The sequence below is a fragment of the Brassica oleracea genome, chromosome C9, assembly GCF_000695525.1.
Source record: "Brassica oleracea var. oleracea cultivar TO1000 chromosome C9, BOL, whole genome shotgun sequence".
Lineage (NCBI taxonomy): Eukaryota > Viridiplantae > Streptophyta > Magnoliopsida > Brassicales > Brassicaceae > Brassica > Brassica oleracea.
This window is the reverse complement of record NC_027756.1, coordinates 33,710,850-33,723,272: the sequence shown is the minus strand read 5'-3', so window position 1 is coordinate 33,723,272 and position 12,423 is coordinate 33,710,850. Positions and strand designations below refer to the sequence as shown.

The window sequence follows — 12,423 nt, the reverse complement described above, 5'->3', positions numbered from 1 at the left end:
ATGAGTGGGGAGGCTCATGTTCTTTACATAGTAATGTTTGCTCGTTCATAATTCACATGTGGATATTCATGTACATTAGGGATGTGATGGTTTCATTCTTCTAGAATATTAGTTATTTGCGAAGTTACCAAGTCAAAATTATGGATTTTATACTAAAATCATCTTACTGGCAAAATAAGTATTTAAATTGGAAACACAATTTATAACAAAGCATGGTTCCCTTTCAACAAGCGTGTTAGAAACAATTTATTTTTCTTATTTTATAAGTGTATTCTATAAATATATTAATCTTTATAAGTTGAAATTTTCATTTTAAATATTATCATATTTCATTGTAAATAGTTAAATATATAATGTATTTTTAGGTTACATTTAGAATTAGTATCATTTCCCCCGCGAACCGCGGGGGTCCATATCCTAGTGTACATAATAAAACAAGCCGTGTTTCTTCAAAAAAAAAACATACCTTGTGAGAGTGAATGCTATTAAGAAGATAAGTGTAGTTGCGGTCAAGGTGGAGTGAGTTTGAGTTGTTGCGAAACTCGCGCTTGACAAAGTCGGTGAAATGAGACTTGTGGTCTTCTTTGCCAACATGTTTCACCACTGCTTTAAGAATGTCACGGTAAACTCTAGCAACTTCACTGCTCATCTTCTTCTACCCTTTCCAAAGATAAAAAGGCATAAACTCCAGTGAGCTTTCAAATCACATCCCTTAAGGAACAAAATCACGAATTGACCCAAACGCTAAATTGTTAGACACAAATTCTAACTTGTTCGACATAAGAGGGCACGGATTTTTACAAGATTTTCTTCGAGACGATGAGCAAAAACGATAAGGAAGTATCAAAAGAGATGAATAAACCCCCAAATTTTTGAATAACTTCGTTGCATTGATCTTGAGCAGCAACCCAATACACAAAAATGATATCTCGTAACCCATTCATTATTAATCAATCAATTAAGATTGGAAAATAGAAACATCAACCATATCATTGGAGAACAATCATCAGATCGGAGAAAGCGTACCAAAAGGTTCCGAGAGCAAAGCGAGGAGGAGGATGAGAGTGGCGCTGATTCTTCCGGATTGGTAGTGAGTTATAGTTCTCTGTCAATGGTGGGGTGAGGTCGAGATCAACTCCTGGTTGAAGACGAGAAATATGATGAGAGAGAGATTGATTAACCTAAATCTTTACCCGGGTCTAAACCGATGAATCAATTTTGGTTCGTCCGATTAAATCAATTGGACGGCGAAGAGTTCATTCTGTGTTTGACTGTGAGTCTGGACCTACCTACTTTCGAACCTGTACGGGAAGAGTAGTCAGTAGATTAGTTTTTATTTTCCGCCTTTCATTCAAAACTGGCATACATGGTGCGTTTTGCTTCTTCTGTTTTGTTTTTTTTGTTTTTTTTTAACTCAACATCATTTTTTTCATTAACCAAAGGCTTTAGTACAAACAAATTGTAACCACATTGCCTCAGCAGAGGCTTTATCTCTTAAGCTCACTCATTTGGAACCTAAATTACCTTATCAATCACCCGATCACTTAAACCACCATGAAAACAAACTCATCTCACCACATGCGATGAAAATGAGTTGTCTCTTAGACCACACTACTACAAGGACATAACCAAACCTGACACTAAATTCTAAACAAGGAGTTCAAATTTGACCGAAGCTGGAGATCACCGTTAGATTGGAATTAGGACCATGGACCAGACCAACTCAACACCGAGGTGCATGTTCCTTGCCCAGGACCGCTTCAGATTGCAGTCAGTGTCCCATACCTTATTCAGCGGACGCATAACCAGTGAATCGATTTTGATGAGTCCATACCTTGACCGGCAATTGCATTTGAGAACATAATAGGCTCCCCACTAGACCGGTGCTTAAACCACCACCAAGGACTTCTCCATCACATGATTCCTAGGCTCGGGTCCTTAACAGAGCCGCCGGAATGAGACTGAAACTCCATCAACAGATAAGAAACTTCAAATCTCCCGGAATGAAGAAACGCGGGTGCGGGTGACAGAACCACCAGAGCTCTTCCAATAATCTGCAAAAGAACAAGGAAACCACGGGGAAAAGCTACAAGAAAACAGTCAGCCCAAGACGGAACAGAACGGAGCGGCCAAGGGAAAAATGCTCCGACCCATATCCAAACCCTAAAAGCCGACCTCCGACGAACAGCCATTTTCCTGACTCAACTCGCCATGACTCCAGAGACTCGGGAACCGCCTGAGACAAGCTACACACGGCCATATCTGAGTTCTGAAGAACCGAAGAAACCAGAGACCATATGCATCTCGAAGAGGGGTAGGGGCATCGTCAAAGGCAAAGGAAAAAAAAAGAGAAGAGGGAAAAGAAGGGGGTCTCCGCCGACGACTCTGCGTCGAACGCCGGAAGGGAACGGTGGCGATTAGAGTTTTCTCTCTCTCTCTCTCTCTAAACTCTCTCTCGGGTTTTTTCTCTCAGTGGGGTTTCAAAACATGGTGTGTTTTTTTATACTAATGTTTATTTTTTAAATGGTTTTGCAACACTATAATCTTTATCGATTATAAAATGACGAGTACAAATGTTGATATTTAAAATATATCATCGTTGTTGAAGAGCTAACATATTACAACTCATTTTAATTATATTTAGGACTTCATATGCACAAAAAGAAATTAAGTTTTGCGGGTGACACAAATCACAAAAACCAAATATGCAACACTATAATCTTTATCGATTATAAAATGACGAGTACAAATGTTGGTCTTTTAAATGTATTATCGTTGTTGAAGAGCTAACGTATTACAACTCATTTTAATTATTTTTAGGACTTCATATGCACAAAAAGAAATTAAGTTTTGCGACTGACACAAATCACCAAAACCAAATAGGCAACATCGATTATAAAATGACGAAAGGAGATAACGTTTTCTGCTCTCGATTTGTTTATTATTGACTCTCCATAAGTTATTTCATTTTTCGCTTCTATAAAATTGTGCTTTCGTTCTTGTTTCCGAGTCACTGATATGAGTTTTGTTCCTTTTTTAATTTCTTTTGTGAATTCGGTGAATTACATAAGTGTTAATTCAAAAAGATGAACATCTGTAAAAATTAGTTTCACTTCAAATACATATCTAAGAATCAAATATTTGAAGAAAATCATCGGCAAACTCTATTCACAGGTAAGTGTTCAAATCTAATATATCAAGCTGTTATAGAATATAAGTGCAAACTCGAAATATAAATGTCTGTCTAGTATATATCCACCAGTTCGGTCTAAAATTCATCTAATTCTAGAACAAAAAAATTAATTACTTATTTTATTAACCTACACTTTTGAGGTTTAATTACTTAAGAGTATACTAATAAAATATATATATATATATATATATATATATAATATTTTACCATTCTAGTATATGTAAACTATGTATAAACTAAGAGTTATTTGATTTATTAAATGATAAACCATAAAACTTATAATAAATTGTTCAAATCTCTCACTCTTACCATTATAATAGTTATATAGGGTATCAAGGAGAAACAATTATTAGACGATTAACGCCTATAGCTAGTTTCTCTAGATTTGGACCTCTGATGGTTTTTCCTATCGGATGTGGATGTTTGTTTCGAGGACGACAAACTGAGCTCGATACAGTGGGCTTTTGGAGGTGGTGGAGGCGAGTGGGTTGCGAGATGTGGTCTTTATCTATCCAAACTCATGCTCCGTACGGCGATATATATTGGATCCGGTAGTTTCTGTTGTAAACTTAAGGATTTAGAATCAGTAAGTTCTTATTATTAATCAATCATATGGAGCCCTTTATATATAGATAATTACACCGTCATAGATAAATGGAAAGATTACAAATCCTAATCCAACTAGGAAAAGGAAAACACAATATGGAAATAGTACAAATCATAAACAGATAGGGATTATGGAAACTGGCCGTCTCTCTCTCTAAACCGGCCGTCTGTCTTTCTCGGTTATGGACATCCATCATATGGTTTATAACACTCCCCCTTGGATGTCATAACCATTCAGAGTTTTTAATATGTTTTGGATGTTGCCTCATTAAAACTTTACCAAGAAAACCCAATGGGACAAAACATGGTGAATGAAAAAGAGTACAACACATATTGCTCCCCCTGATTTGTACCTCCGTATATGTCCTTCAAGTTGGCGCATCCCAACCTGATGGTTGAGCTTCATGGACGCCAATGACTAATGGTCTCAATACCAAGGTAAAGTAGTGCTACCGCGTTGCAAAGACATAACTTGCCTGGGATCTATCATTGTGGATCAGAGAGATAACCTGTATCAATCAAAACATATTAACCCTTCTTTGGGTTTTGGTTAGTATAATGTAATCTCAAATTTTTTAGTTCCTTGTAGTAACATAGGATGTATTTTATCCTGTCCCAGTCCCTTATGTTCGGATGTGTATGACATGACAAATACATCAAGGCAAGGCGCCAATAGTAATTAAGGTAAGAGACATGTATGTCTTTATTTCCAGTGCCTCATGGTCGAACATGAGCTAAACATATATAAGAGATTCACGGCAAGAACGCATGTCCAGCCTAGTATGGCTTCCCTATTACATCAAGGCGCCAATGGCACTTGGGTAAGGGACTTTACCGGACCAAGGACATATTTCTTGTCCTTCTTGGGACCAAAGGATCCGTGTCCAAGTCCGGGGTACTCACGACCATGTCCTTCTTGGGACTTACAATTGGTTTATGTCCGGACCAAGGGACCTTATGGGATAATTCAATGGGCGAGCTTTGGTCCATGTTAAAACCGTTTGAATACCTTTTTATAAGTCCTTTGATGCATAAGGATTCCATCTTTTAAGATGTTCAATTTGTAATCCTAAACAAAACTTTGTTTGTCCCAAATTTTCATTTCAATCTCTTTCTTTAGATAATCGTTTGAAAGTCTCTCCAGATGAAACACATCGCCTTGGACTACCATTTCACACGAAATATGATACATGCGGGTCAGCTTTGTGTACGACATGTCTCCACTAAAGATCAACTTGCTGACACTCTCACCAAACCACTACCTAGAAGTCAGTTTCAGCAAGATTGCAGCAAGATTGGAGTGATCTCAATCCCTCCATCTTGAGGGGGCGTATTGGAGATATATGTAAATATTATTAGTTAAGGGTTTACATTGTAATTAGTAGTACTTAGAATACCCTAATCTCCTAATGTTGTACGTGTATATAATGTAATCATTTATCTAATGAGAAGATAACTTTCCCATAATCTATATGGTATCAGAGCTTAACGTTCCTCCAAACCTAGAAATTTTCGAACAAAACCAAACAGCCGCCACAATAAGTTCTTCCTCAAACACCAATGAAATCGTGTCTCTAAACACAAACACTCTTCTCAATCTCAACATGTCCAACGTCTTGAAGTTAACAAGCACCAACTACATGATGTGGAGCTTGCAAGTTCATGCCCTACTGGATGGTTATGCTTTGGCTAAGCATCTTGATTCCACCACTGTCATTCCGCCTGTAACAATCACCACGGCTGATGTCGTTGAGGAGAATCCGGAGTTTGTTCGCTGGACACGGCAAGATAAACTCATTTACAGTGGCCTCCTTGGTGCCATCTCTACTACGATTCAGCCAATGGTCTCTCGCACAACCACCGCTGCTCAGATCTGGGAGAAGCTGGCTGACACCTATGCGAAACCAAGTAGGGGTCATATCAAACAACTCCGTGATCAGCTCAGATTCTACACCAAAGGTACCAAAACTGTCGATGAATACCTACAGAACGTGGTCTCTAAACTCGATAAACTCGCCATCCTTGGTAAGCCATACGACCATGAAGATCAAGTTGAGATAATCCTTGGTGGACTCCCATAGGAGTACAAGAATGTAGTTGATCAAATCGAAGGTAAAGACACTGCTCCCAGCATCACTGAGATTCATGAAAGATTACTCAATCATGAAGCCAAGCTCCTTGCTACAAAAGAACAAGCTACTGAGGTCTCTCCAGTGTCTGCTAATATGGTTCAAAACCGAAATCAGAACAACAACTTCAACACCAATCGCAACAACAATGGTGGCTCCTACAACAACTACAACAACACACGGAGAAACAACAACAATGGTGATGCTAATCGACAATACCGATCTGATACGCGTACGTTCAAGCCTTACTTAGGCAAGTGTCAACTGTGTAACACACAAGGGCATAGTGCCAGACGCTGTCCTCAGTTTTAAGCTTCTCAATATCAAAGTGCTCAACAGATCATGGCTCAGCCTCAGGTCACTTCGTTCCACCCATATCAACCAGAAGCGATCCTCACTATGAATGCTCCATACACGGCTACTAATTGGCTTCTTGACTCGGGGGCTACTCATCACATTACATCTGCCCTCAACACCCTTGCTCTACCCCAGCCGTATCATGGAGGCGACCACGTTATCATAGCTGATGGTTCGACACTACCGATATCTCATACGGGTTCTTCTTTAATACCAACTCGAACACGTGACTTATCTTTGCAGAAAATATTATGTGTTCCTAACATTGATAATAACTTGATTTCGGTTTATCGTCTCTGCAATACTAATGGTGTTTCGGTGGAATTCTTTCCTGCTTCTTTTCATGTGAAGGATCTCAGCACGGGTGTCCCATTGCTCCAAGGCAAGACTAGGAATGAGTTGTATGAGTGGCCTGTCTCTCTGTCTCAAGCAAAGGCCATGGTTACTGCATCAAACCCAAAAACATCTCTTCTTTCGTGGCATTCTCGGCTCGGCCACCCTTCTTTTTCAGTTTTAAACACTATTATTTCTCAGTTTTCTCTACCTTTTTCTTCTACCAAACAGAAAAACTTGTCTTGTTCTGAATGTTTAATTAATAAGAGCCATCAATTATACAAACTCCACCATTGTTTCTCATAAACCCCTTGAGTTTGTCTTCACAGACGTCTGGTCTTCTCCAATAACCTCCATCGACAACTTTAAATACTATGTTGTATTTGTCGATCATTACTCGCGCTATACATGGCTTTTCCCGCTCAAACTAAAGTCACAAGTAAAAGAGGTCTTCATTGCCTACAAATCATTGGTAGAGAACAAGTTTCAGACAAAGATCGGCACATTGTTTTCTGATAATGGAGGCGAGTATATTGCATTACGAGACTTCCTCAGACAACACGGAATCACACATCTCACTTCGCCACCACACACACCTCAGCATAATGGCTTATCGGAGAGGAAACATAGGCACATTGTAGAGACCGGTCTCACACTTCTCTCTACGGCATCGATACCAAAAGACTATTGGACCTATGCTTTCTCTGCGGCAGTATATCTGATCAATCGTCTTCCAACGCCTATACTTGAGATGCAATCTCCATTCTCCAAGATCTTTGGTACGATACCAAATTATACGAAACTACGAGTTTTCGGTTGCTTATGCTTCCCATGGCTGCGTCCTTATAACTCTAACAAACTGGAAGATAGATCAACAAGGTGTGTTTTCCTAGGCTACTCGACGACCCATAGTGCATACTACTGCCTGGATCGAACTACGGGTCGCATCTATACATCGAGGCATGTGAAGTTTGATGAAACCGTGTTTCCATTTGAGAAGACGTCAACGGCAAAACTCTCTGAGGTTCATGACTCCACTCCACTCTCTACTTCCATGTTCACACCCGTTACTCCTCAATCTTCAACAGCGCAGGGACACCCGAGCTTGGACCTTCACCCGCCTCAGCCACCAACGACGCGATCGTCTTCTTCACCTCAGGTATTGCCTTCTCACTCTAGCAATCCACGCGTCTCTTCTCCCTTGGAGCCCACTGCTCTTTCTCAAAATGAGCCAACACCAATGGCTCAGCCTAACCCTATTTCCGTCGAGCCCACTGCTCAAGAACAAAATGAGTTGCAACCCCCAACTCAGCCTACACAACCACCAAATACAAATCCTACCTCATCTACCCGGTCAAATCAACCTATGTTACCACAAAATCCACAAACACAACAGACAGAAAATATCCACAAAATGCAAACCATAGCCAAAAATAAAATTTCAAAACCAATACAAAAGCTAACACTTTCAGTTGTAGGAAGAAAGAATCCAAAAACAGAACCAACAACGATCTCACAGGCTATGAAAGATGAGAAATGGAGAGGTGCAGCTACAGCAGAGTTTGATGCACACATCAAAAATCACACTTGGGATCTAGAGCCGAACGTACATGGGCACAACATCATAGGCTGTCGCTGGTTGTTTACTACCAAGAATCTTGCGAATGGACAAGAAGAACGCCCCAAAGGTCGTCTTGTTGCCAAAGGCTACACGCAGCAATATGGTATCGATTATTCGGAAACTTTCAGTCCAGTTATAAAATCAACAACGATTCGTCTGGTGCTTCAGATTGCGGTCACCAAGGCTTGGCAGATAAAACAATTAGATATCAACAATGCTTTCCTCCAAGGTGAGCTAACTGAGGTTGTCTACATGATGCAACCATCTGGCTTCATAGATAAAGATCGTCCCGACCACGTCTGTAGACTACGCAAACCTATCTATGGACTGAAACAAGCGCCCCGTTCATGGTATCTATCGCTTAAACAACACCTCCTCCACACTGGCTTTGTCAACTCCAATGCAGATGCTTCACTCTTCGTTCACTCGCACGGCAGCAACATCACCTACGTCCTCGTTTATGTTGATGATATATTGGTAACTAGAAACAATCCAACGATCATCTCCCAAGTTCTTACTGCCTTCGCTAATCGCTTCTCAATTAAAGATCTAGTCGATCTCCACTACTTTCTTGGGATCGAGGCAACTAGGACACGACAAGGACTTCATCTCATGCAACGTAAGTATATCACTGATCTTCTGCACAAGAACAACATGACCGACGCGAAGCCTGTTGCTACACCGCTACCCACATCTCCGAAACTAACGCTCCAGTCTGGTACACCATTAGAGGATGGCTTTCAGTATCGCTCAGTTGTTGGAAGTCTCCAATACTTGGCGTTCACCAGGCCTGACATATCATACGCCGTCACACGCCTCTCACAGTTCATGAACAAACCAACCATCGATTACTGGCAGGCAGCCAAACGCGTACTTCGCTATCTCTCTAGAACCCGTTCCCATGGTATATTCCTACATCATAACTCTCCTCTCTCGCCCCATGCCTTCTCAGATGCAGATTGGGCATATGATACAGATGATTTTGTCTCTATGAATGGCTATATAATCTAGTTAGGCAAAAATCCAATCTCATGGTCATCAAAGAAACAAAAAGGAGTGGCTCGTTCGTCTACGGAAGCTGAATATCGTGCAGTGGCTAATACTGCGGCCGAGGTAACCTGGTTGTGTTCTTTACTCTCTGATCTTCAACAACACTTATATATACCTCCAGTTATCTATTGCGACAATGTTGGAGCCACCTATCTATGAGCTAATCCCGTCTTCCATTCAAGAATGAAACACATCGCCTTGGACTACCATTTCACACGAAATATGATACATGCGGGTCAGCTTTGTGTACGACATGTCTCCACTAAAGATCAACTTGGAAACTAACGCTCCAGTCTGGTACACCGTTAGAGGATGGCTCTCAGTATCGCTCAGTTGTTGGAAGTCTCCAATACATGGCGTTCACCAGACCTGACATATCATATGCCGTCACACGCCTCTCACAGTTCATGCACAAACCAACCATCGATCACTGCCAGGCAGCCAAACGCGTACTTCGCTATCTCTCTGGAACCCGTTCCCATGGTATATTCCTACATCATAACTCTCCTCTCTCGCTCCATGCCTTCTCAGATGCAGATTGGGCAGGTGATACAAATGATTTTGTCTCTATGAATGGCTATATAATCTACTTAGGCAAAAATCCAATCTCATGGTCATCAAAGAAACAAAAAGGAGTGGCTCGTTCGTCTACGGAAGCTGAATACCGTGCAGTGGCTAATACTGCGGCCGAGGTAACCTGGTTGTTCTCTCTACTCTCTGATCTTGAACAACACTTATCTGTACCTCCAGTTATCTATTGCGACAATATTGGAGCCACCTATCTATGCGTTAATCCCGTCTTCCATTCAAGAATGAAACACATCGCCTTGAACTACCATTTCACACGAAATATGATACAGGCGGGTCAGCTTTGTGTACGACATGTCTCCACTAGATATCAACTTGCTGACACTCTCACCAAACCACTACCTAGAAGTCAGTTTCAGCAAGATTGCAGCAAGATTGGAGTGATCTCAATCCCTCCATCTTGAGGGGGCGTATTGGAGATATATGTAAATACTATTAGTTAAGGGTTTACATTGTAATTAGTAGTACTTAGAATACCCTAATCTCCTAATGCTGTACGTGTATATAATGTAATCATTTATCTAATGAGAAGATAACTTTCCCATAATCTATAAGATAGTGGCCCGCTTGACAGTCTTGAGGAGTGTTTTGATATGTTCTGATATGGCCATGCCTTATATCTTGCTATCTCGCCATGTATCATTTCTTTCACAAAGACTCATTTTTGTCCAACTGGTTTCACATCTAGAGGTGTCCGAACTATGGGACCAAAACCTCTCTTTTCTTAATGAACTTAACTCCATGTCCCCTTTCCATTTGATCTAATTTGATTTGTTGAGTGCACTCATGTATGGACGTGGGTTCATGATCCTCATTCATTTCATAATCTCAAGTGCTACACTGCATGCAAATATATCATCAATGTCGACATTCTTTCTCTTGTTCCATTTGTGTCCCATGATTCCATGTAATTTCTTTTACTCTTTTTCCAGCTTATTTCTTTCTCCCCCTAATCCGTGTACCTGGCCTCAAACTGATCACCCATATTTGGCTCAAGGTACTTAATAATCGTGGGGAATCATATCCAACATATATCCCCATCCTCCTTTGAGGTCCCATCTTAGTTCTCTGTGGTGGAGTAATTTGTATATAGACGGCACATCCAAATGTCTTACGATGGGATATGTCTGGCTCTTGACCCGTTATCTAATCGATGGGGAATATTTATGCTCACTAAATGGCCTGATGCGTATTAACTTAGATGCATGTAAATTTCGTGTGGCCCAAGCTGTGACTGGGAGTTTTGACCTCATAAGTAATGGTCTAGCATTCAGCTGTATGCGTTTAATAAAAGATTTCGGCCAAGCCGTACTTGGTATGAACATGTATCACGGAATTGTCCACACTTGCCCCCATGGACATACCATAATCATTTAAACGCTTGAGACATGTATTCACCAGTTTATTATTTACTTAGTCTCTTTGACTGGTGATGGCCTATCAATGAGTTTCCCTTGTGTACATGCTACACACGTGAGATTCTTTGGGATAACTCTTTCTTTCTTTCAATGTGTGCCCATTGGTACATGTTTGAACCAGGATGGCCAATCCGGTTATGCCATAAAGTGAATATTTTTCGCAGGCATTTAACATCTATCATCCTGATCTTGGCATAGTAAAGACCAGTAGAGAATGCATGTATAGTTTTTACCATTTTTCTATGGTCTTGGGCGAATTTTATATATCTAAAAGGAAATTTTTATTTCCTTTGCCCATTGTTTCAATATGGAAACCACTCTTATATCTTTTAAACTCAATTGGCTTCTATGAGTGAATATAAATCATTAAATTTCTTTAGTCTGGTCGTAGTTTATCATGAGAATGGCTATACCTGATATCTTGCATATTTACATTGTTTTATCCATTTATTCATGTGCATTTCATCATATAGATTAGGATTTAGCCATGTCTAGGTTGCATTTTGCATACATATGTCTATATTAGGTATTGGAGTACCACATGGAATTCCTGAAGACATTTGGGTGCATTTGGATCTCAAAGGAGGTGATTAGAGTGATCTTTGGACGAGCACTGCCTGGAGCGACTTCCCGGAGCGACTACATGAAGTCGCTATGCACCACATCCCGGAGCGACTTTCCAAGAGCGACCGCACGAAGTCGCTCGCGTTTTCACGTCCGGAGACACACAGATTTGACCCTGGAGCGACCTCCCAGAGCGACGTGCCGAAGTCGCTCCCGATGTTCAGAGCGACCTGTTGGAGCGACACACCAAGGTCGCTCGCGTCCTCTCGTTCGGAGAAACCAAAATCGAGCATCCTGGAGCGACCTCTCAGAGCGACCTACCAAGGTCGCTTCCAGCCAGAGCGACCAGCCCAGAGCGACTATCTCAAGTCGCTCCAGCCAGAGCGACCAACCAGAGCGACCAGCTCAAGTCGCTCGCGTTTTGACGGGGCGAGACACGAAGAAACGCATCGGGAGCAACCTCCTGGAGCGGCTATGCTAGGTCGCTCCGCGTGTTTTGCTTGGACGATTTTTATGTTATTTCAGGGGCCTTTTGGTCATTTGTTTTGTTGTTTTACATTGCCT

At 41.1% G+C, this 12,423-nt stretch overlaps 1 protein-coding gene across 3 annotated transcripts in view; it reads right to left on the bottom strand.

The window, feature by feature from the left end:
• LOC106316102 overlaps positions 1-1,299 on the bottom strand; it is a 3,007-nt gene extending 1,708 nt beyond the window's left edge. Inside the window, exons 1-3 of one of the 3 annotated variants that reach the window (XM_013753970.1) lie at positions 1,194-1,299; positions 1,027-1,105; positions 467-660 (exon numbers count right to left, since the gene is read on the bottom strand). In XM_013753970.1, the coding sequence (XP_013609424.1) occupies positions 467-649 (183 nt within the window). In that variant the 5' untranslated portion in view covers positions 650-660; positions 1,027-1,105; positions 1,194-1,299. Of the gene's footprint in view, positions 1-466; positions 661-1,026 lie in introns of all 3 variants that reach the window. The other 2 variants (XM_013753969.1, XM_013753971.1) reach the window with 2 other exon arrangements.
• Positions 1,300-12,423: the final 11,124 nt, after the last annotated feature.